A 25,925-nucleotide genomic window follows, 5' to 3' on the forward strand; every position below is an offset into this window, starting at 1 on the left:
AGATTTGAGCCGCATTAGGTCAAACCCTTCGGGGAAAAAAGAAAAAAAAAACATCTTTCTGAAATGCTGGAGAATATTTTGAAAAAATAATTGTAGTTGTCCAAAGAAATCCACATACAGACAGAGAAGTAGATGAGTTACCCATTCAGAAATCTTTAAGAGAAGACAGAGTCAATCATGAAAAACCCAGGCAGTACATATGTGGGAAATTACCTGGCTGGGCGGTTGGTGGCTGTCTTTGTGCAGCAAGAAGTCTATTAGTGAACTATCTCCAGTTGCCTAACTTTTAGAGGGAACGCTTAAAGCCAGACCCCTACATGCACACACAGCCTTTGCAAATAAGTCTTCTCGTGACTAAGACGTGCTAATCTCATTAGCTCTGCTGACTTCGTTACTCGGGGTTTCTGGATGTCAGGCGTTTCCATTTAAGATGGCAAAAAAAATTTAGGACCACCATTTCAGTCTGTAAAGGAGAAAACTCTGATCAATAACACAACTGTGGTGTCTGCATCAAACGCTGCAGCAGTGCGCCGGTAAACTTTTATTGAGTGCTTTTTGCATGTGTGAAGAGGCGATTCCTCCCTAACCGGCCTGGCTGGTGATCTGAACATTTACAGCACCTCAAGCCTGTTCATCTTTTTCTAGTGATTTCCACACCGTTGCCAGTGCTTGACCCTTCAGACCTTACCCAAAAGCCCCACTGCCTTCGTGGAAGTTTTCTGTGTTGGTGACTGAATTGAAGGCCTCTTGTGAAAATGCTCTTGCTGCTGTTTAACCACGGCAGTCACCGCCGGGCCCCCTGTTTTTCACACTCTTAAGGTCACACTGACTAAAGGCATACCAGGAAAAGTGACTGTTTCTTCTCAACAGTCGCTCGCAAGCCCTCAGCGCACAGAGAGCTGGCTTCTGCTTTCACGAAACCCCTCTGAAGTCCCAGCTGACTCACCTGGGAATTGCACCCAAGGCAGAAAAGCAAAGAGGGATGCCAGCTCAGACCGGCTGCCAGGGGCTCTCTGAGATGGGTCCCTACGGCAAGGTGCAGTGCTGAGCCAAAGGGCACACGTATTAAATGCTCTTACACTCAGGAGTTTACTCCTCCTTTCCTTCAGGAAGGTTGCCCTTGCTCTCCTGGGTGCAAAGGCTCTTCTGCCTCCCTAAAAATCCACGGGGTGAACCCAGTCTCTAAGCCAGAGGGACCTGTCAGAAATATGCCAGAGGCAATATGTCTGGCAGCAGAGGCCCTTTGAGGAGCGCTCATTTGGGGGCTCTCCCCACGCGCTGGAGACGATGAAATCCCCCCCCGGGCACTGGCACAGGGGGAGTTCCTCGGTGCAGAAGAGGAACCTGCCGAGGGTGAGCAAGGGGTGCCCGCTCCTTCGTGCTGCTCCTGCCTGGGCTGAGAGGGCTGCCCTGCTTGCGCTGGCCATCATCCATCCATCCATCCATCCATCCATCCATCCATCCATCCATCTATCCATCCGTCCATCCATCCATCCGCCTGTGGCTCTGGTGGGAATGTGCTTGTGACGGCAGGTCCCGGCGGGCAGCGAAGGCCGGGCCCCCTGCGCACTCGCTGCGGCCCAGAGCAAACCCAGCGGTGGACAGGAGCGCAGCAGGGAGTGAGCTCCTTCCCTAGCAGTCCACCTCTAGTCTTGGGTGAAGACCCTGACCAGGGCTCTTCAGGAACCCAGCAAAGCTTGTGCTGAAGCCTTGACAAATGACATTGGGAAATGCACTGTCAGAAGTGAATTAAGCCCCTAAAAGTGGTTTTGAAAAGCCTGCAGCTGCCCGTCTACATCTTTAGCTGCCCCCAAACCCCTTTCCTGAGGTGGAGTTTTGAAGGGCTCAACACCTTGCTGTTGGCACTGGTTTCCACTGGGTGTCTTCTTCCCTCAGAAGTCCTCACAAATCCCCGGTTGCAAGTCCCTGTGAGATGATGCCCTCCGCTGCCCACAGCAGCAGCACAACTGAAGAAGCAGCTCTATTAAAGCCTCACAACCCCACGCTTCAGTCAACAACTCGGAGGCATGGGGTTGAGTTCACAAGTCGCCTACACAGCAGAAAGACTTCTGTGGATGGCATTGATGGAATTCAGAGACACCGTGGAAATTTGGGGCAGATTCCCAATTACTTTGACTTATTCCAGCAAAGCGCTTGCTCTATAAGCAGTCTAACACGAGTTGCAACAGGCGATTTTAAGCATCCTCTGTTGTGGTAACTTCTGGTGTCATAAGTGCTCCCTTCTCATTTTGGAAGGGTATTTGCAGTTCCTCCATTTAAAATAATGACTCCTGAAAGAGTATTAATCTGTCATATATCTTCCATATTACTAATTACAGTCATTTTAAACTGTTAGAAATAAAGCAAACCGGTGAGTGTGGCCACGTCTTTTAAGCAGAAAAGTCTCACGGTCCAGTTGCGATTATTTTGGGTGGATTCGGTGTACATTTTGTTTCTTTTTCACGTACTTCCCCTCCTCTGCGTAGCCAAGAATATTTCAAACCACCTTTCATTAGGCTGCCTTCATGCCTCCGTACATCAGCCTGTGCCTGGGACTGAAACAGCCTTTCACCGCGGGTCCTAACGCCTGAGGTATCCTGCAGCTTTCCTTCGAAGAGAAGAGGTCGGCGCGCGCGGCCAGCCAATGCGGCACACAAGCTGGAAGGAGCCCTTCCCCGGTGCTGGGTCACCCTGGCTTGACACATTCACCTCTGCAAACCAACAGCAGAATTTTTACAGACTTTCCGCTCCTTGGGGCCTCCTGGCTGAGCAGCAGGTTGCTTGGGCAGCTAGTGTTGGGCTGATGGTGTTTTCTTTACAAAACAGGCACTGGAGGGCTATGTTGCTGGAGCTGGGAGATGAAAGGCTTCAGCAGCGTAAGCATCACCACCCTGTCCGCGCCTGGCACTTCTAAGCGTTAATTTACTTTTCCTGGAAATCAGTGTATTTCCGTGCTCTCTTCCCCCTTCCCCCCCCCCCCCCTTATTTACCTTTCCACATGTTTTCAGGGATCCCTGGTTATTCTTGGATCATTATTAACCCCCTTCCCACCGGTACCCCGATAACAATCCTGTTTTCCCAAATGCCCCGCTGAATCGCTGAGCTAGGATCCGGAGGGGTACAACTGAGCAGCCCTTTCATGACCTGCTTCGGATGCTTTCCAACACTCCCCACGCGAGCTGGGAAAGGAGATACAAGTAGAGTGTGTCTGATGAGCAGATTTCTGAAACAAGGAATGACTCTTGTTCAGATTTATGGACTGTTTTCTGCTATACGCAGAATTGTGAGAAAAGCTGTGTGACTTGGAAATAGCCACTCTAAGATTGCGTAGCCTTGAGGGATACAAAAGCTGCTGGAGGGTTGCTAACGTGTATTTGTTTCTATTGCAGGTACAAGAGGTAATTAATAAATACCACTGCCGTCTGAGGAAAAAGCCAGGTGCCCTGAGCTAGTGCAGGGAAACCAAATGTTAAAGAAGGGATTTTCCTTTGAGAAGCCAGAGGAGCAAAGAGGAGTATGAAGGATAGGAGCTGGGTACTGCTCCGGTGTGCAAACTGCATGTTGTAGCCATCTGGAACCACAAAGCATGAACGTTTACAGTCTAAAACTAATGGGAGGAGTGGGCTTTACTCTTGAGGTGCTCTAGGTTTTATTAATTTTGTCAGGGAGAAAAACCTTGGATTTTGTGTATCTGCACACGTGCTCACATGCCTGCGTTTTGCAGGGCGCTGGTTACAACGCCAATTTTGCTAAAAAGCCTTTTTTTAAAGCTCATCCTGCACTCCTTGAAAAGCCACGGGGCAGTTCTGGATCACTGCCTGCTCGTCGTCAGTCCAAGCACGACACGGTGGAGCTTCCTGAAACGTCGAAAGAAGAACCTGCAGTCACGTTTGTGCTGAGCGCGTGCATCTGATGATGCCACCAAGCTGAGGAAATGAAAACGTGTGAGTGAGTAGTGTTGCGAATCAAATCATCAACATTATGAATAAAAACAATAATGAGAGTTTGTTGCTGAATCAGCAAGAAGTTGGACTTCTCGTTTACCAAGGTTGGATGTGAAGTGCAGCAGCTTACCCCAGAGCGGCATCCTTTGCCCATACTCTTTTTCTGTGTTGCCTCTATTTCTGTGTCGTCCTCCCCCCCTCATCTCCCCAAAACAGTTCAACCTATGCTAGTCCAGCCATTTTCATCAGCAAGCAGCAGTTACGCATCTAAAAAAAAATCGGAAAATTGTGGGGGAAAAAAAAGAAAAAGATATAAGTAGTTTTCAAATAAAAAGATAAAGAAAGCGTGGTTGTCGTCACTTAACAAAACGGATTTCTGAAAATTTCTGAACAGGTATATAAATGTATTTGCGAAGAATATGTTCGCTTTGTCTTGAAATAATGTATTTAATTCGCAGGCAGTCATTGCATATTCGTTATTCACTGTCACCGTCTGAGCAGCTGACGTGTTGGTGACCTTCACCTCTCTTCCAGCCCTCCCCAATGAGTTCAGACGAGGGAGGAGGCCATCTCCTCGGGGAGCTGAGCATCACAAGGACCACGGTCGCTCACCTGGCGCTGAAGGGAAATCTCTGCTCCCACCTGTTTTCGCTCGCTCTTGTTTCTTTGCTTCTTGGCATTTGGTTGAAGAAACCAAAAGTTTCCAGTTGTGTGGAAAGGGGAAAAACTCATTTTTTTAAAACCTCAACTTTTTGCCAGTAACCATTTCCATTCTTTAAAACATGTTGTATTAAATAATAGTAAGTACCGGTACCAATCTCTGTTTTTTAAAGGATCCCCCCCAGCACAAAATCTTTGGAGAGAGAACCTGTCCTGATCAAGTCTGGGGAGGGTTCTGGCCCTTAAAATAAAAACACAAAGCTGAATGTGATGTATTGCTGCAAGAATTTAAAATTTACAACAAATAAAAAACTCTATCACAGAAGCGGATCAAGAAAAAAGCCACATCTTTTTCCTGACTACTTTTAAAGAATAGAGAACTTTTTTTTTTAGAAAAATGTTTTTTAAAAATTGTTCACTTTTCATATGAAAACTCAAAACCTAGTGTGTTTGATATTTGACAAAACAGAAAAAAATGAAAAATCTGTTAGAATTCTCTTTTCAAGGCTTTAAAAATTTATTTGTTTTTATTTACTTTCCATTGACAAAATATTTTATCAGCTTTTAAGTTGGTGCTTTCTGATTTGTTTGGTTTTAAGTGCAAAAAGTTTTATTTTCTAATAACCTCCAGTAAACAAATCAGCCAGCTCTGCATCATGTTCTGGTGCTGGCCAGGAGGTGCTGAGAACAGCCTCTCCCTTAACCCAAATAATCTGAGACTTGCTTCTCTGCAGGACGGCTACCAAGGACTGCCCAGGACTGCTGGTATTTAGGCAAGGAAACCTTGGTCCTTTGCGAGCGATGTGGGGCACAGCGCGGCCAGGTGTCCCCCGCTCCCTGCAGTAACGTGTCCATCTCATTCCCACCTGGGAATTCACAGTACCCTTCATCCGGCGGAGGGGGTAAATCCAAATTATAGGAATTATCTTTTTTTTATTATTATTTTATGTTTTTCGTATCCAATCTTCTTTATTTGGAGTAAAAAGACAGGGTGGACAGGGGGTTAGATTTCAGACCATCAGCCCACCTGGCCAAATTCCTTCAGCTATGTTGTATCCTCAGAGCATTTCCCGTAAATGTAGTTTACACACTGCACTTGAAGACATCCCAAACGCGACTAACGCTGACAAAAACCACTCACTGCATCTTGATCACAGAAGAAGTTAAACGAAGCTGGGGACGGTATCTCACCAGACTGGAGAAGTGGGACCACTCCAGAGGTGGTACCCGATCTAAACATGATTTATTACAGTGAAGAACAAGGGAAAGGCCGAATTCGTGCCCTCGGAAAAACTCCCTTTTTGGAGTGCATTTCCAGACTGCAGGACACGCAGGGAGAGGGCTGGGCCGGCTGTTGCGGGAGTGGGACGAGGATGCAGCCGGTGATGGGGGGGCTGCCGGCTGGGTGCATGGGCTGGGGTGGGACACCCCAGGATCACTCTTGAGTCCTTTCCTCCAGCAAGGAAGAAGCAAATTTCCAGGGATTTGGGGAGCAGCGAGCGCTGGCTGGCACGTTGGTTGATTCCTGGCACATTTTGAGCTTGTCAAGAGTCTGTGGCTTGATGTCCAACACTTGACACTTGATGTGGCTTGATGTCCAACACTTGATGTCCAACACTTGACGCCCCAAGTGTTGGACATCCTGGGATGTGTGAGAGCCCTATGCCCGGGGGAAGCAAGGCTGCCGATGTGACCACTTCAAGTATTTTTGCTTTAATCAATCTTTGCTGGCTTTCATACCAGCATAATGTAAGTATTGTGCCCGGGTTCATTTGTATCTAAGTTCAAACCCACATCACTTCCTGGGTTCAAAAGATCAACTTGGTTTTGTATATTTTGGGGTTGAGGTTCCACTTCAAAGAAACTGAGCTGCAGGGAGCCCAGTTAAATCAGAAAATGACTTGGAGAGGGAAGGGATTAGGGTGACACAACAAGAAAAATCACTGAAAACTAAACACTGAACATCATTAAAAAAATCCACAAGATCTATACTGCATATGTATTGCCCGTTCTGGTCCCACTACCCGCTACAGTTCTCTGTTAAATATAAAACTGTCTGGGTTTTCTGTCCTTTTGAATTGGAGCATCTTTGTGAAAAGCAATGCAAAGCAGGAGTTCGGATGATAGAGGAAAGGACTCAGAAAGGAGGGAGCTTTGGGCAGTTTCACAAAAACCATAGATGCGGCTGCCACTGAGATTTCCCTGCTTGAAAGAAACTGGGAGACTCTCCTCTTGTCTGTGGCCATTGTAGGGTGGAAATCACTGGTGGCACATGCATCCCTTTGGAAGGAGATGCTTTAGAGACCATAGGTATAACATACTCTGTACAATTTCAAACCTGATTTGGTTTCATCCTGTCTTGATTAGTGAGGGGTAAATCCTCAGCCTGGACTTACTGAGCAGATGGCGATGAGATGCAGATGGTTGTGAGAAGGAGGTGGTGGCAATGGTCTAGCAGTTTATGTTACCTTCTTCTTTTTGATAGACAAAAGAGGAACTCACAGCCCCAAAGGAAAAATATTTAGTGAGCAAGGAGGGCTATAATCTAAATCATTTAAAGAAAAAAAATCTACTTATTAATTGCTCTGCCTTAGGCAGCAACACAAATACCCTGCCGGTGTTTTTCTGTTGAGGAGAGACCTGACTCGTCATTCACAGTGGCACAAGACAAGTTGGGCTGTATGCTAGAGGGAGTGAATGCAAGCCCTAAATGAATGTACGGTGGTATCTCACTTTGAAAAGAAGTGGGTCAGCCCTATTAGATGTGCAGAAGAATGATTTAAAAGGAAACAAGTCTTCGCAAACAAGGTTTTCGGTGATGGGCGAGAATGGGGGATAGCGAGTACATCCAGTCAGAATTTCTCCTGCTATCAATGATCAGTCTAGCACATGCATAAATCAGTGAATGCTTTCTGAAAATCTTCAAAAACATAAAACGCCTTCATTAGCTACAGCACCAAATGCAATCAAACGTCGCTTTACAGCCCAGCGCCAGAGGAACCACTGGATCCTCAGCGGTTTCGGCTCCAGCGCTCGGCTCACGGGGCAGCACAAAGCGCCCCGCAGGACAGCTGCCCGAAGCAGGGGCTTTGCTGCAAGCTCCTGCAGGAGGGAAAGCGTCCTCTACAGTCCAATGACAACTGGGACATTTGTGTTACAGTCCTCCTTGACAGGTGCCTTTATAAATGAGAGGGAATGGGAGCGTGGAGAGTGCCTGACACTACAAAGTTTTAATAAATTGCTCAAAGTAACCTATCGTCTCTCCTGGGATGTCAGTGTCTTTCTGCCGAGGGGAGCTTTGGTCTGGGTTTTCCATACCGTGGAGCAGGGTGGAAGGGGCAGCGTAACCAGGCTTCTCCTCACTAATACTTGATCCCCCGGGCACGGGGCCAAGTGGAACAAGGAGGTTGGAGCGGGGCTCCCCAGGGCTCGCCTTGCATCGGGCCCCACGCAGGAGCCGGCCACACGTAAACCTGCCAGGGAAGAGGTGAAAGGGGGAGGCGCGGGTGCTCTCCAAACAGCAGGCTGCTGCCGGGGGCCGGGGGGAGAGCGGTGGCTGCATTGCTCCTCAGCTGGGTACGAGGCGCGCTTCTCCCCCACGGCCCATAAAGCCTGACGGAGGGAGGCTCAGGGATGCTTCTCCTCCCTCGGAGAGCCTGGCGGCACAGTGCTCACAAAACCTTATTTCCAAAGATGCTGAGAGCATACCATAATCTGCAAAGAGCAAGCAAACACCTGGGTGATGGAGGATAAAACTACCCAATGTGAGGGAAAATACACAAGAGATGAAATGTTGTCAGAAGTCAGGAGGGAACTTCACAATGTTGTGGCCACTTTGGAAAAAGAGACTTGGCTGCTTTTGGAAATGTCTCCCTGAAGAGTGAATATGTGAAATTATAGTAACAATACGTTATTACATCTCCTCCCACCTTTCTCCACTCCACATGACAGCAGCTTTTGGTATCGCTCCGTAAGGAAGGGCCGTGGCAATTGTAGCGCTGCAATCCGCAACGGTCTTGTCAGGAGAATAACATTTGGGACCCAGCGAGGCTTAGGTAGAAGAAAATCTTACACCAGGTGCTTGCAATGCCTTGCACGAGCAAAAGCATGTGCGCACATCCAGAGGGTTTCCTACGGGCAGCGTTTGGTTTGATGCTAACTTGCTTCCCTGTGGCTGAATATTCTCTGAATTTCGCCTGACAGTTGATGCTGGCCCACAGTACCTGCTGAGGAGTTAACAGCTGCAGTGGCTCTTGACAGCTGATGGAGCCTGGGTGGCCTGTTGCATTAACTTTTGTACCAGGTTGCCCTTTTCTAATGGTGAAAAAGAGAGATCTCTGCATGCATGGCTACCTTTGGTTAGCATGAACAGGAAGGATACTCTGAAGGGTAACTTACTAGCATGGGCGAATGCTTCCCTTTTGAAGAAAAATAAAGTTTTTCACATTGTCAGTGATGCAGGCTGAGCCATGCACACGTCTACTGAAGGCACTGCATGCTAGAAAACACCAAGAAATTCCCTCAGCCACTTAGCATTACTCATTTTGTTATGTAATTCTTTTTTTTTTTATTTTTGCTGTGGATTGGGTCAACAAATACAGTGCCCAATAAAAAACCTTACTGTTGTACTTGTTTATAGCAAATGCAATTCTGCCTGTGACTGAGCGGGAAGGCACCATGGGCTACTGGTCTGGGCAAGAGGCTGGCCTGAGTAACTTGCCCCTGGTTTTCCCGCAGGACCTCAGGTCCATCGTGGGACAGTTCAGCCCTCCTTGTATCATTTCTGGATATTCAGACCTACCAGACTTACAAAGGCCTCCAAAACCCCCTTGCAGTGCTCCCCAGCTCTTACTGCTCGAGAAGCATACAAATCACTGCCGGTGGTTGCTGTATTATCAGACCTGCTAGCTGTTTTAAAGCTGCTCTAACCCTTTTCTTTCACAGACATTTTGTCCTTGCAGATGGGTGAATTTATTTGTGATAGTGAAATGGTATGAGAAGTAGAGAAGCAACGTGATTTCATCTTAGGTAAGGCAAAATCCTGCTTCATCTCTTTATTACCGCGCTAGCCCTTCCACCATGCTGGTGCTGCAGCTGGCTGCTTTGAGAAGTGGGGAGAAAAAAAAAAAAAAAAAAAAAAGAAGGAAGAAATGGCCACTTGGTGGCCTTAACAAACTGCTACTCAAAGCACGGAATGCCAGATCCTGCTGTCACTGAGCTCGGGAGGAGTTTCCCCACTGGCTTCACTGGGGGCAAAGTGTCCGGGCCAGGAGCTGCCTGTTGCAGAGACACAGACAGTCCCGGTCCTGCCAATGCACTGGGCTGCCTGCTGCTATACTGCCCGAGCAGCTGTGAATTATGAGGTTTCCCTCCCCAGCTGCAAGGCAATGACTTTTTAAAAGACTTTTTGAAAAGGACAAACAGCAGCATTTAAAGGGATGTGGACAAAATTCCCTGCTGGCACAGTGCTTCTTGAGTAATGGTAAATGCTCCGCATAAAATGGCACACGTACTGGGGCTTCTGAGGCAGCTCTCCGGAGAGGATTTTACTGGCACAGTCACTTCCAAGCCTCCACAGCCCTGGAGGCACTGTATTACTAACACCAGTCCCAGAACACAGTTTCAGTGATGTTGTTCCCTATCCATCTGAACTCCAGCCTGAAACCTAGACCAATACCCATTTGATGTGTAACGTATCTCAATACGTTAGAGAGAGCAGTCTCTAGATACTCCAGTAATCCTATGTTTGAGATAGGTGTACGTTCCCACATTGGGCAGTCAGATAAAGTCCGCTCTACTAAGGACTGGGAGAGTTCCAAGGACTGGTGCTTAATTTTTGTAAGGCGAATGAGGATCATGCCATATTGTTGGAGAAGCAGCAGTACAAGCTGACCTCATTAGGGAAAAAAAGAAATGTCTGACAGGGACAGGGAACTCAAGAACATCATTATTGCTGCCCAAGGCTCATTTGGGAACGCGTATTACACGAGCTGTTCCAGCTCTGCTTGGGACCAATTCTTTCCTCTTCCCTCAAAGGTCCCCCTGAACCAAGTTCCCATAATTTTGACACTCACCAGAGGTTGAAAGGATCTTTTGGGGAACTCCCAATCTATAAATTTACACTTTAAAATATTAACTCACATTTCCAGAGCACAGAGACCATTCAAGAAAGGTCCATAAGGCAGAACAGGGTTGTTCCAGCGTGGAAAAGTGACACAGAGTGGCACAGAAGCAGCAGAGAGTCACCTCCGTCTCCAGTTTATGAATGCACGAAGCAGCTGCGGCGCACAGGATCGACAACAAGCGTAGGTGCCTCTAGTGCTTCGGGATGAGGGTGACTGTTGGTGCCACTAAACAGCGCCAAAAAAGAAACCACGTTATACCTGCAGAACTCAGAAAAATTATTAACCTTAGTGCACACTTTAATCAAGCTCCTCAGAGTTTAAGGGAGCAGAGGTTGTCCACCTACAACGTCATCTTCCAGCTGCGTTTTTGGCTTCCTTTCACCCCTCCATGTAGGCAGGACTTTAACGTACAACATATCAGTACACAGAAAGCTGGGGCTAGCTTCCCACTGCCCAGGAGAACATCAGATGTCAGCATGGGCTCAGGTAGTCTAAGCCTGCAAGTCCTAACTCTTCTCTACCAGTGCATTCATGCTCTCTCCTCATATTCCCACTTCTCACTAGAAGTATTACAACGGTGCTGTAACCATTGCACTGCCAAGTACAGTTCACTAGCAGCCAGTTTGTCTATACAGTCTGGACTAAAACCGTCAGTTTGGTTAGTCATCGTGTTTTCATTAGCGGGTTTTTTTGCTGCATTGAGATACAATAGTCAACGTAATTCTTGAAGAAGAGTCCTTTTCCTTTCATCTTTCTGTTTACACGCAGTATTAGCAATCATTTCTGCCCTCTCAGAAAACCCAGAACAAAAACTTGACTCCACTGTATCTTTCTCAGGAAACTTCTGCAGTTCCTCAAAGTTCCTCCAAATTTTCCTTCCAGCTCCCACAGGTGCCGCTATTTGCTTGTAGAGCTTTCCCCTTGTGACAAAGCAGCAGGAAACCGACAGACCAAAATCAAAGCCTTACTTGGCTTTCCTCTAGAAACATCATTATACTTTTCTCTTGCCTTCACTGAGCCAGGCCACTACAAACCCCATTAAGATCAGGTTATCTGTTATGACTGTTCACCTTCAGGGTCTTAGCAAGCTTGCACCGTGACTGTCCAACACACCAACAGTGACAGAAACTGAGACTCATTGGTGCAAAGCTCTAGAAGACCGTAGGAAAGAGAAATCTGATGACAACCTAAAGTCATACAATGACTGCGAGCTTTTGTTTTCCATTACATTTTATGTATTACTTTCAAAGACGATCGCAGCGGACATCTGCATAAGTCAAACAACTGTCATGTTTATTGTTCAAGCCGCCAGATGCCAGGAGGATTTTAAACACACCACCTTGCTGGAAGTTCTTTTGAAACCTTAAGATTAGGCTACACGCCATCAGTAGTCTGTTTAAAGAAATAAATTGCCCCCCTCTAGACTGTAATCTTCATCAAATCTTCCCACATCTAACTATATTATTGACAGGTGAAAGGGAAGGTGTATCACACTTAGAGGTTTTTCTGACTGCCACGACTTCCCTCCAGGAATGACTTTGCATCTGCAGAGCCTAATAAAAATCATGCCTGAAATGTGAAGCTCCTGTTTCCTAAAGCTGCAAGAACATGTGACAGACCAAGAATATTGATCACCCCCCTTTGAAGGGCAGCTAAAGAGCAAAACTGCCCAAAGCATCCTTGACTTGTGCATTAAAGGCTTATCTTAGGATTGCACTCGATGTTTAAAGCTTCCCCTCCAGGTCTTGAGGCTAATCCTCTCCCAACCAGAACATGTTCAATATTACCAATGCACAATCAGCTCCCAGTTGCCTGGGGTACGGCTTATCGAGTTCGCCAGTAAACCACGCCGTGAGTCTGTGCTCAGCTCAGCCTGAGCTGGGCAGGGTCATGGGCTCAGCCCTGGCCTGGCTCTGGCATTCAGACCCAGCTGCGCCCGAGCTCACGAGCCCGCTGGGAAGCCAGGGCACGACGTGTGTCGAAGCAGAGCGCCAGCTGCGATGCACAGGCAGACAATCCCCGTCACTGTGCAGGTTTTACCCTAGGTGATGGAGACACAACCCTATTTATTACCATTTCCCAGGAGAAGATTACCATTACATGCAACTTCATTGTCAAATATTTCCTTCGGGCACCATCTTAGTAGTGATGATTTCTATTGAAATGGGGTTTCTAGCATCTCATTCTGTCCCTTCTCAAACAAATGAACTCCTTAACCGCAATCTAGCACGACTTACAGTAGCTCCTGCTTACTTTAATTGCAACCGCTCACTTAAAATATCCACTGCCCATTTGCCCTCCCCTCTGCCCCTGACACGCACACGGGTGGAAATTCTCTTGCTCAGAGGTTCACGGGACTTCATGAACGTGAAATTAGAATATGGCTTGTTTAAAACAACTACTAATGCCTTTCTTCTGTGGCCCACAAAGCATTCTTGTAACCAAAGCCACAAAAAAGGAGGTATTTTTAAACGAGCCGTGCGGATTGATTCACTGATTACTGTCTCTTCCTCCCCATTATCGTTTCCCATCAGAACTGGCAAATTACTCTCAGAGCACTCACCAAACCATGCTCTCCCTACTCTTTCTTCAGCTATTTCCGCAGCCTGGTTCCTCAGAGGGGTTATTTTCAGCTAGGTAAACCATCTATTAGTTTCTAACCACCCTAATATTCATACTTCAGATTAAAAGTGGATAAAACTGTTTGACTTTGTTGAACGAATGAACAGCATAGAGTTCATCGACCGCCTTCATTCAAGCCTTGAAGGGAGGGAGGGAGGCCTGGAGAGACTAAACCTGGCGTAATCACCCAGCTTAGTGCTGGAGGCAACCACGGAGAGATCAAGGAGACCTTGGCCATCAGTAGAAAGACAGAGGCTTCTCCAATACACAGTTTGGATCTACTCCGGTTGGAAATTAAAGGGAGTTTTCCTTTTTAACTGAGGTGCCCGCAGCATGAGCTGCAAGTTCCCCAACCCTGCTTGAAGTTCAGTGTGTTTCAAGGCACTGAGGCTCCCAAACCACTCAAACTGAGGAACAGAGGGTCAGTCCCCACACACTGACCTTCCCCCAGGAATGACCTGAGAAGCTGCACTGACTGCATTTCACACAAGTGCAATGCATTCAGAGAAAAACAGCTAAGTGAAGGGGGAGTCCCTGCCTCTGCTGCCTGGAGTTTCCAAGCTGTCTTTGGAAATGAATCAAATTCATGACTTCCATGAAACAGTCCAAAAGTAGCAGCAGCAGCTTGGCCAAGGAGGCACTAATTTTTTTCTTCCTCCAGTTCTCATCTGCCAGAGCAGCTTGTATTAGACGTATTCACCATATGCACTTTCTTTCCAGAACAAGCCTGGGGGAAAATCAGGACATCACTTTTTTTCTATGATCGTAACCATATATCCAGAGTATAGGAAACAGCAGAGATGCCCTTTCTTTTCTTTTTCCCCTGCAGACTTTTTCCTGGAGTGCGTGGAACGTATCTCAGCACATATATCACCAGCCCTTACTGCGTTACCTTTAGGTATTCCAATGCTTTGATTTTTCCCATATGCTATTGCTCCTCCACTTGCCCCCCCCCCCCCATCATTCTTGACATCACAGGCACGTTACACATCCCTACCATTTAATTTTTACCTGAGATTTTATGTTCAACAGATGCACCTGTGGGATGGATTTTGTCTAGGTCAGTCACAACCAGAATTGCTCTGGACTTCTTCTGCTTCACCCCATCTTTTTCCACATAGAAATGACAACCTCTGCATTTTGTGTAATTCATGTTGAAATACAGCAACGGGTACCTGGGGAATCAAACCTTGATTTTTCCCTATTCCCATCAACACCCAACCACCATCCTGTGCGGCACAGCACTTCCTATGCAGGTGGGACTGAGGTGTTGAGAGTAAGCAAGAAGCCACCACAGCTCCTCGCCCTGCTTCAGAATCTCTCGGTTACAAAGATATTTTAAGAGCCCTCGGATGGAGGGCAGATACCTCATTTAACAACACACGACCAACGCTGATGCAGTGCTTTTCACTGGGGGCTTCGCAGAGCTGTAGCAGGGAAAGTCATAACACTTCTTCCCCATTTTATTGGGAAAATGAAGCAAAGCAGAACTGAAGCAACTTGCCTAGTCACACGGCAAGTTGTAGGAGAATCGGGAACCGAATCCCAAATGCTTCTCAGTCCAGCATTTTATGGATTGGACAAGGTGGCTGACTCAATATGCCTTCTTGATAAGCCCAAACCACAAGACTTTTGCATCAAAAAGGACTATTGAACTTCCTAGCCTATCTTACTGCATTGCAGCCACTCTTGTAACCCTTTCTATGCTATTTTGGAAATTTACGTGCGTATCAAGGACGTATAATTCTAAGGCAGAAAAGCCCGGCTAGAAACGTGTGAGATCTCACAAGACAAACATTTCCTCCAGTGCAATCAACTTGATGTAAGGTGACCACCCTGGGGAAATGAAGGTCAACTCTAAACATGTCAGAAGCCCCACCTCAGTCCCTTGAAAAGAAAATATGGCTAAGGAAGAGGAGGAGTCTTTAAGACCCTTTCAGTGACAGCAAAGTCCAGAGTGGTCTTGCAGTGAATTAGTACATTACTATAATATATTGTGGCGGGTTCTGTGTTGTAACAAGCCTTTTCGCATTCCTCCCCCAAACTTATTAGTGATGGTTAACTTCAGAGTCATACAGCCTTACCCAGCTGAGAAACGATAGAGGTGTACTCGCACAGCCTCCACGATTTCATAGAATCACAGACTGCTTCGGGATGGAAGGGACCTTTAAAGGCCACCTAGTCCATCCCCCCTGCAATGGGCAGGGACATCTTCAACTAGATCAGGTTGCTCAGAGCCCCATCCAGCCTGGCCTTGAATGTGTCCAAGGAGGGAGCATCTACCACCTCTCTGGGCAACCCATTCCAGTGTTTCATCACCCTGACTGTAAAAAATTTCTTCCTTATATCCAGTCTGAATCTACCCTCTTTCAGTTTAAAACCATCACCCCTTGTCCTATTGCTATTGGCCCTGCTAAAACCTCTGTCCCCATCTTTCTTATGAGTCCCCTTTAAGTACTGAAAGGCCACAATAAGGTCACCCCGGAGCCTTCTCTTCTCCAGGCTGAACAACCTGATCCCTCTGATCATTTTTGTGGCCCTCCTCTGGACCCGCTCCAACAGGTCCGTGTCCTTCTGTCTTCTTTCATCTGCAGGAAAGCAAATGGTTTTCAGTATTCTCAAACAGAAGTCATCTTTTTATGGGGTAAATGGTAGCACTAGCCAGTAAAAGCCCAACCAGTTCACTTGTGTGCAGCAGAGGCACCTTCCGCATCTTGCGAACAAGCCCAGGTTGCAGACTTCTGCAAAACTGAGGCTTGACTCAGAGGACATAAGACGTTGCATGACATACCCCACCTTCCAGAGTAATAGAGATCTTTATCAGGGCTGATAAGAACCTCACTGCAAATCAGACATTATCAAGTACGCAAGCTACCTAAGAACAGAAGAATCTCATGTCTAAAGTCTGAGGATTTGACCAAAGCTTGCACAGCACTCAGGGGTTTTTTTGTTTGTTTGGTGGTTTTGTTTTTTGTTTTTTGTTTTTTTTTTTCTTCTTCTTCTTTTGAGACATTCAGGGGTTACACAAGTAGTTTTGCTGGGAAAGTTACACGCTACAGACTTACTTGCAAAGACTTCCAAAATGCAATCCTTGGGAAAATATGCAGTGAGCATGCATAAACACAGCCGTAATTCTGACATCTTCGACACATACTTTCTCTAAACGCAGGGCAGTTTTCCCCTACTTACAAGCTTTCAACAAAGTCCCACCTTGCCTTAAAATCAAGGAAGAGAGAGCATCAAGAAAAACGCTGTTTGCAATCAGTAACCTGCAGGTCCACCAATGAACGTTGCTTTTTGGCATACAAATAAAGGTTAAATTTCCTTTTTAATTTTTCACATGTCAGGTTCAACACTGCCATGGATCAGCATTACTTTTCTGAAACATCCAGTGCTGTACAGGAGCCAGCCTGCCACAGAAGATGACAACATCCACAGAAGTCATGGCAGGCTTGGCAAACAACCACCACTGCCACCACGACAGGACAGATGCACAAACAGCAGAATTGTATTTGTTAACACATTCAATTAAATCAGCAACCTTATAACATCAGCTTTTTTTATTAATGCACATTTACAGGAAATAAATTGTTTGTGAGCCACACATTGGCACTCACTTATCCTGACTCCAGAGCTCTGGGATAAATACCAGTTATTTAAAAAAAAAAAAAAATCACAGGAAAAAAAGGGAAAAGGAGGGGTGGAAGGGAAGAGATTCAAGAAATTGTAACAAAAAGCCCATCCCCTGTATCTGACAAATTAAAAACTCACTTGCTTTCAGAGAAAGAAAGGGAGAAGGGGAATCAGAACACAGACTTTCAAGGGGTCCATTTGTAAATGCATCTGCCCAGATCTAAAGCTGTGCTTTGCTAATGCCTGTGTGAATAGATGACCAAGCGAGCAAACAACTTAAAAAAAACACTTTGCACTTCAAGTATCTTGGATGTCTTGGCTCTGATCTCTCTAGTCATAGTTCATTGAACAATGAAGGGTGCAAACCTGCACATTCATAACTGCCTCAACTAAAATGGAAACTGGGTGCAGGTCTGGCTGAAAATCCCATTTTTTGAGAGTGCTTGCAAATGAATTTTACTCCCAGTTTACTGCAGATGTGTTCGGCTCACACAAGCAGAATTGAGTCTCCTACAAGGACTGAGCTATGCAGTAGTTCAATGGCAAAAAGGCACCTCCTGCTCACACTTCATTAGATGCCTACTCCTGATAATTACACTAGAAACTACATGGAAACTACAGAAGTCATCCTGCTACTCACAAGCTACTCACTTTTGGTAGACTGCAGTTTGCATAATTCACCAGAGCAAAGCACACATTCAAACATGTATGAAAAAACTTGTTCCCTGGGTAAGGGCAGAAGAGTAATAGTGGACAGCAGCTAAATGTAGCAATGAAATAGTTAAACACACAGGAGCTGCGGCACATGGAAAACGAGAGCCACATTTAAAGCTCTGCTGAGTACAAAGTGTGAAAATAGCTGTTTCTGTCCCATGCTTTGGGTCTCCGGGGGTTTCTACAGAGACACTGTAGAAGATCATCTTGCAAGATCATCTTCCTCATGCTGTCTAATATTTTCTAGAGACCATCATCATTTTCCCTCTGCCAGTACAACCTTCTTGAGGAGGTGGAGGGACTCTCAGTTTGCTGGCAAAGCCCAGACTCCTTATCGGGTTATGAGCGCAGCTAAGGACACGCGGGTTTACCCTCTAGTTCCCTCAGTTCACGGCACGGTGGGACAGGACTACATGAACCAAATCAGAACTGCCATTTTCTAGAACTTGTGACAGTTACATATAACACTGAATGAAACAAGATAGACAGTTGGGAACAGTCGTATGGCACCATGGTTGCAGGACAATTTTTACATGTGATTTGGATAAAAACTGCCCTTGAGAGGTGCTAAGTGGTCAAAAGGAAGACAGAGCAGCAGTGCCTTTTTCATTGGAAACTGCTGTGTTCCTTTGGGGGTAGGGGGAAGCCTCCTCTAAAACTTAAGAGGTATTCCTAATTCACAAGGGATTATAAACATGTTTTCTGTCTCATCAGTGCTATAGCACATATATCTAAGACGTTGCTATGGATAATAGATAGGAGAAAGGAGGTAATTACACTACTAATTCAAGCTTCACATAGCAGGCTGCATTGAATTTAAAGTCTTTTCATAGAAAGATAGGAAGAGGACTGAAACCCACTTTAATAAAATCACAGCCGTCCCACTTACACTGAAGATGAACTGAAATATATCATGAACAAGGAGCATCTAGAACATTCAAAGCTATCTACAGACACATTAACTTTATTCTAGTGGAGGATATTATTGATTAGTTGAATCCCCGAGATCCCTTAGGAAACATCCACACATTCCCAGCAGTCTATAAAACTAACAAGTGCTGGAAGAGGGAGGAGAGGGCAAAAAGAAAAGACCCAAACCCCACTGTGCCTGAGCATCTAACTTTGCCTTCATGATGAGGGAGTCCCACTGCAAGAACATAGTTCAGCCTTCAGCAACAACTGAAGTGGCCATGAGATCTGGCTACTTAGGCATGACTGATTAGACTTTCAGGTTGGTGGGGTTTTTGGTTTTGGGTTTTTTTTGTTTTTTTTGTTTTTTTTTTTTTGATTGGTCGAATGCCAGAATTACCCTCTTAGCAGAGGTAGTGTCAAACCAGAAATTCAGTGCGTTATCTGTGGGAATTTAAATGGGGCTTTTCCCCTCCCGTTTACAATGTAAGTTTTTAATTTTTTTTTTTTTCCCCTGAGAATCATCATCTGCCACTTACATCAGCTTTCTTTGACAAACCACTACCGAGAGCCTTGAGTCTTGGCAGTCTGTAAACCAGCTAAGTTTTACAGCTAACTATGCCCTAAACCACTGTCCTGTGGAAAAGAAGGTATTTCAAAATAACAAAAAATTTGGATTCGCCGCATACCCTGCCGCAATGATGGGCCAGCAACGATAAGCAAGAGAGCAACATGCAACATCCTCTTGTGGACTACTATCAAGAGATGCTTGTGCTGCAGATTCTTGAACTCACCTGGAAGAACTTGGTGAAGAGAGCGGAAGTCTCAAGAAGTCTGTTTGCAGGAGAAAAAAGTAATCGAAATACCAAAATGAGTTTGTCTTGTACTCTTACTGTACCTGCAGGGATACAAACAGTGAGTAGAAACTTTCCAGAGACTATTATTTATTTCAAGAAATACACAAGCAGATCAGGCATTAACATTTACTTTTATTTATAAAAAAATTGTAGAACGTATTAAATACAAACATTTGGAAAAAGCAATCAAGGCTTCGCTAAGATGCCCAGGAAGAGGAAGACACAGAATCAAGAAGCTTACCAGTTTTAGAGTTTTTAAACTAGCTGAAGTAATTACTATGATTTTTCACTGACTTCTTTATAGGCAGTGGCCATTATAGCAGCCAATGTTATTACTGTCCTTTTTAAAAAACAGAGATATGATCTGCCATCTTCCCACTCAACCACAAAGTGTAAGGAAGCAACTCTTTCCAGGTTAAAAAATCAGGGTAATAAATACTAATGCATTTACCCATTACCTACATTGTATAACACTAAACATTTGCTTATAATCACACATGGATATCAAGTTTAGCCCAAAAAAATCGATTATACATTTCAAATCTGGATATCCAATAAGGTGTTATAAACTTTATACATTTTCCAGTGAACATCAAAATGAGGACAGTGTTTTGAAGTACAGAAACAAAATAACTGAATGCATCATCTACACTATAAAGGCAAACTACTAAGAGGTGGACTGGGGTCTAGTCATGTTCCAGATAGCTGGGAAGTCCTACAAACTGCCACTGAACTGAAAGGCTGGTTGGAAGACAAATCATGTCACATTCTCAGTCTGTGTTAGCTCCTCTCCCTTCCTAAAAGGCCCAAGGTGAGAACTGTAGCTACTCTCTCTTCTGCACCTTGTGGTAAAGGAGTAAACTATCATTCTGCTCTCTACGTGGACAAACCAGATTCAAGCTTTCTTAGACTACTGTTGCTTTTTACTGTTGGTGTTAAATGCAGTATGCAGTACATACAGACCACTAAACAAGATGCAGAAGCAAGAAACTACAGAAAACACCTCTTCTGCCTTTTAAAGAGAGAGAAGCACTCCCACTTGCTGACAATATGGCACTCCCTCCATCTTCCTGCTTTACCCTGTATCTGCTTTTGAGCTGCAGCATAATGCACATTGATGTGGCTATATGGCCCTAAAGCCAAACTCAGTTCTAAAAAAAAAAAAAAAAACCAAACTTATTTGTGGGACTGACTCTTTGGGGATAACCAAACTATTAAAAAAATCCAGTAAAGAATAATCTTGGACACACAAACATTAACAGATATCTCCCATTCTGCCTTGTATTTGTCAGAACAGAAAAAAAGAATTGCCAACTTACCAGCACTCACAAGGTTACTGCCGCAAGGACGAGAGTGCCAAGTGTTACAGGATACATAGTGTTGGCAGTCAGCTACAGGATGGACTGACTGGGTACCTGCAAGAGCATGGGCAGAATCCTTCTGACAAAGCTGCCCTGTGGGGACGGGCTGCAGTTGCACTACATATCCTATTATGAGTAGAGGGTTGAACAAATGGACCAGCATCCCGAACACGCGTCAGACCCTGTTACCGAGGAAAGCGTTTTCCAATTACCACATCCGCCCGCAGAGCACAGAGGGGACTGCCAACATGGGCACTACTGTGCTGGAATTCCTAAACAGCAGTCATTTGCAGATCAACATCTTCAAGAAGAGCTAAATACTTCTCTTCCCAGGCAAACACAGAGCAGTTGCTGGATGTACCAAACCGGTAGCGGGTCATTTAGCTACAAGGCTGAAAACAAAGTCAATTCCAGCACCTTTCCTAAATCCAACAGCATCCCTTACTGCAACACAGACATGATTATCCTGCTCTCGCTGTGTTCAGTACACTTAAAGCACTTAGTGCAATGAGAACCCTGATGCAGGCTTGGACTCAGATGGAAAAGCCAGGCCAGTTCCACCCCATTCCCTTTTTCCCTTTTTGGCAATTATTGATGTGCAAGATCCATATTTCACAAGCCGTAACGTATATATTTTGAAGATACTTAACAACAGATATTTAACAGCCAGAGCTTACTTGATCCCAAAAGCCTTGCTCCCATCCAAAGAATTCACTGCCACCCAAAGCAAGCAGGAGATCACATGAAGAGGAATCTTGTGAGGGACGGGAGGTCGGAGTACCAAAGAAATTGAGAGAGACAACAGCCTATTTAGTACGCTGACTGCTTCCCTTTCAGTGCTCAGCTTTTAGCATGATATACACCACATTGAAACAAACGTTTGGTTTTGTTTTTCTATCCTGGCTGTTTGGGAGGTATTTTTTATTTTCTGGAATCTTCAAGAAAAATAGGCCTTCCATCCTGTGAGTCAAAGACAAGAAATCATGATCTTGGCATCAGTGCCACCCCCCATTACACCATCAGAAATCAATATACTGCCCAGCATGCCTGCTGACGTATTTGAAGTTACACTTTTAGAATACACTTGAGTCAGGCAATGGCTCCATTCCAGAAACACCCAATGTTACCAAGAGCGGAGTATGGCCCTTAGTTTTAACCTAGTTTAAAATATATTTTACAAATGCATTCCTACAAATCTGATCACTGCAAAACATATAGTGGTTTTAAAATGGCAGGAAGTTGAATTCAAACAACTCAATTTTTAAACCAGTGAGAAATATGAGCAATTTTAAAAGAAAACAATAAACTTATCAAATACAGACATTTGTGAAATATACATGCACACACACACTCTCACACACACATGCTCCCACTTACTTCACTCAGTGTCAGATTAAGATTACACAAGGCAATTTTCAAGGTTGCACTTACAACCACAATGACAAGAACAGCATTTTTGAGGTAGCTGAAGTCAAAGAGCAAACCACAGCACAAGCAAAGAAACAGGTGCTCGCACTCACGCCGAGCCCACTCTTTGGAGACACGTTCTCATGTGCGCAGGGGCGTGTGCTGAAGAGGCACATGTTCCACGGGGAATGAAGTTCAGCAGCACTGGAGACCTGACAAACTACTCTCCAGAGAAGCTTATGTTGGGAGACCAGATGCACGATCAAGGGACCACGGCTTAAATCACTGCACATCAGCTGAGCTGTGGTAACAGTCTCAGTGCTCTTAGCCTGCAGCAGTTCTACCGACAGCTCTGTCTCACGTGCACTGAAGCAAGTACAACTGTGGCAGTTGAAGATGTTATTACTCAGAGCTGTCTCTCCCACTTCTCTCCTAGATGCTACTGTTGGTAGAAAGGTACATGCACCCGTATCTCACCTGCTCCAGTTTGCAGCCTAGCATTCAAGTTCAAGCCCGCCTCCACGGTATTACTTGCCAATGGACTGTGAACAGGAGCAGCAGAGACACAGACTTGAGTTCTTCAGGTGCAAGAACATCTTTGCCACATTGATAGCGCAGAGATGTCAAACTGCCACAGCTTGAATCACCAGACTTCATCTCTCAGAGCCCTCTGCTAGCCTACAATGAAAGGAGTTGAGCTAACCTCACAGCAAATGCCAGGCCATGTGGGCATAAGGGGGTAGCAGCTGTGGCTGGCTGACAAACTGGCTCAGCCACAGTAACTGGATCATGTCTCTGGGCACACAGAGAACTTGATGCTGCCCAAATTATAAAACCGTGTCAAACACACTCATACACACACACACAATGTAGTATTTTCATCAAGAAGCTTTCTACAAATCAACTGTTTGCATGATTACAGCTGAGAGTCTTGAAGATGGGATGGAAATTATGGCAAGATGTTTTTCAAAGGTCGAAATTAAAAAATCAACCTCCTACGATTAGGTCTCTGTTGTGTAGTTGCTGTATGAGAGAGATGGCACAGATGAGAAGTTGTTATTCCACTGTCTTCCTCCAGTATTCTGCTGCAACTCTGCCTGTTCTTTATATTTGCTCAGAAGATTTTTGGCTTCTTGCAGATCCTGAGAAGAGTTTTCCCCATATTCTTCTTTCAGCCACTGCCTGAACTGCAGAAATTGAACATACGTATACAATATGATGAAACAATAACATGAGACTGATGCAGAAGTAATACTCCCTCCTGTCCTACAGAATTTGAGGAGCCTTTAAGAACACAAGTCGTTTAAGGAAAAGGGCTCCAAATATTGCATGTCCTTCAACAGCAGCACAGAATACACAGGCACAGGAACACACACTTGAAATCACTGAGATCCCTTACATCCCCTAAAATGACACACTTGCATAACAGCTGGGCTGACTGAAGTAATACGGAGTAAGGAACACCCACCGGGCAAAGATGTCCTGGACTTAAAAGCACCCTCCTCCTGTTGCATATACAATGAGATAAATAAGCATGGAAGCTAATACGGTCAGCCAATTTGCCCAAGTCACAACAGGCCACAAGGAGGCTGAAGATCAGCAAGTGAACCACTCATATGGGATTTTCGTCCTGAGCCCACAAACACCAGTAGTAAAAAAATGTACTGTAGATATCAGGAAAGGTATCTTCTAGGAAGAAAAAGACCAGGAGCTTCAAAACCTATAGACCCTATATGTTACTGACAGGAGTGACTGAATATGGTACATGGTTAACAGATGTACCAGGTCCAGTTGAAGGTCAATCCAGCTCTGCATCCTGGTGTGAGAGCAGCCAGATATAAATGCCGAAGAAAGAGTCAGGCAACGGCAGGGCAATAATGCTGGGACCTTTTCCCTGCTCATTTCCTCAGCTTCCAGCAATTTTCAGCTCAGGTACTTTAGGGGGCTGAGGTAGTATCTTTGTGTCTGATAACAACAAATGAATTTTTCTGCCATGAGATCACTTTCTGAATCCACAAATTTTTACCACAAGATACCTGGATGCCAACAAGCTCCTTAAGCACATGTTGTATAAACCCCCCTCCTTTTCCTTGATTGGGACCTGCCAATTGATAGCTCCCTCTCACATTACAGGGAAGAGTGAAAATCACACCTGTTCACTTTCTCTATTCCACTCAACTTTATAGACCTTTATCACATCCTTCTCTGTCATTTCTTTGCCAGTTGAAGAATTTGAGTCCATTTAGTCATTCCTGACAATCTTGTTGCTCTTCCCTGCAGAAGCAGCAAACAGACACAGACCCCAACTGTTCTGTCCCAGTGGGGATAACACTCCTGTGATCATTTTTCAAGTCTTAACTTTAATAGCTTTGTCCTGTTTGGAGCTCATGGATGACGACTTTATCCATAAGACCATTTACTAGGACATTGGGAGACATACCTCAGCATAGTTACTCCTTCCCACTCCTAAAAGATTGTAAGGTCCTGAGTCAAATCTGAAGCCTCAGGCTACCATGTGTGTCCTGGTGGGAAGTTTGGAATTGGTGCAAACCACATTATGACCTTAGTGACTAAACCCCTTCCTGTAAGACCAAGATCTAAAGGACCCCATTCCAGAAACCCCACAGGATACCACCCTATAGCGGCACAGCAAAACACCCATGCTGCTGAAATCAGAAAAAAGTTCACGCCCTTGGCAGATGGCATTACTCCACTGAAATCAGGTGTGTAAACAGACACCTGCTAAGGATGTGGTTGCTGTTAAGAGACAGTAGGAAACTACAGCCCAGCCAGTGACTACAGGTGGATATTTCTTTTTGCAACCTACTGCCTCCCCCTCAGCGAAAAAAAGGCAGAATGTGCCGTCCATGGTGGATGAAAAAAGAGAGACGTTACTGTCTTTATCAGGCTATTTGCATATAGCCTTAATTGTCATTGCTGTTAGCCCAGACCAATTAGAGTAGAAATGACTGTAAGGGAGGAAGGAGACAAGTCTGGAAAGTCCCCTCCTGACTTTTGTCTCTTAAAAATCGGTTACTCTACCATTTACACCAGTTCCAAACGATCCAGGAAACATTCAGTTAAATATTAAAAAAACGCAAATATTTACAGTTGCAAACTGCATCATGCAAAACAAATGGTAATTTCTAAACTCTGAGCTTTCTGCAGCAGAATGACGGGGATGGAATAAAAATAAAAACCAACATCCTTTGCCTCATGTATTTTGCTTTCCGATTTTGGTTTGCCTCTGTTGTTGTTGTTGATTTTTAACACAAAAGCCCAGAGAACAGCAACATGCTGAGCAATGGAAAACGGAGGGGACGGCCAGAGTAGGTTGTTAACATAAGTGGAAGTCACCGATCACCCACGGAGAGCAGGTCTTTTGCGTGGGACGGTTCTTTTTAGGGGTAAGAAACTAATTTTTGTTTTATGAAAACCACTTTGCAGTCTTACTGTTCCCTCATTTCTCCTAGTCCTACAAAGCCTTCAAAGGCAAAGAAGAAAAAAGGGTCAGATTTGAGACTGTTCTACACATCAGAAAATGTATTAAGTCTCAGCCACAGAAGGGGGGGAACACGACATGTAAGTCATAATGAGAACCTAGTTTAACTCCTGGATAGCAAAGATTTCTGATTATGATTTCTTTCCTGCTTACTATTCCAAATGAATGTGTTGGGGGGGAAATCCACTATT

At 45.1% G+C, this 25,925-nt stretch overlaps 2 protein-coding genes across 24 annotated transcripts in view; both read right to left on the bottom strand.

Moving 5' to 3' along the window:
• The window catches only part of IRF4 (interferon regulatory factor 4), a 46,895-nt gene extending 44,309 nt beyond the window's left edge, over nt 1-2,586 (bottom strand). For all 5 annotated transcript variants that reach the window (XR_015705766.1, XR_015705765.1, XR_015705772.1 and 2 more), the window contains exon 1: nt 214-2,586. The gene's annotated coding sequence lies outside the window, so the exon portion shown is untranslated. The remainder of the gene's footprint in view (nt 1-213) is intronic.
• Nucleotides 2,587-3,054: 468 nt separating this feature from the next.
• DUSP22 (dual specificity phosphatase 22) overlaps nt 3,055-25,925 on the bottom strand; it is a 61,542-nt gene continuing 38,671 nt past the window's right edge. For 8 of the 19 annotated variants that reach the window (XM_087762384.1, XM_087762427.1, XM_087762438.1 and 5 more), the window contains one exon: nt 19,577-23,419. In XM_087762384.1, the coding sequence (XP_087618510.1) occupies nt 23,234-23,419 (186 nt within the window). In that variant the 3' untranslated portion in view covers nt 19,577-23,233. Of the gene's footprint in view, nt 3,927-4,219; nt 10,955-19,401; nt 19,506-19,576; nt 23,420-25,925 lie in introns of those variants that run through there. The other 11 variants (XR_015705780.1, XR_015705784.1, XR_015705798.1 and 8 more) reach the window with 11 other exon arrangements.

The sequence above is a fragment of the Nipponia nippon genome, unplaced genomic scaffold (assembly GCF_047370975.1).
Source record: "Nipponia nippon isolate SJK-2023a ecotype South Korea unplaced genomic scaffold, ASM4737097v1 scaffold_1, whole genome shotgun sequence".
Lineage (NCBI taxonomy): Eukaryota > Metazoa > Chordata > Aves > Pelecaniformes > Threskiornithidae > Nipponia > Nipponia nippon.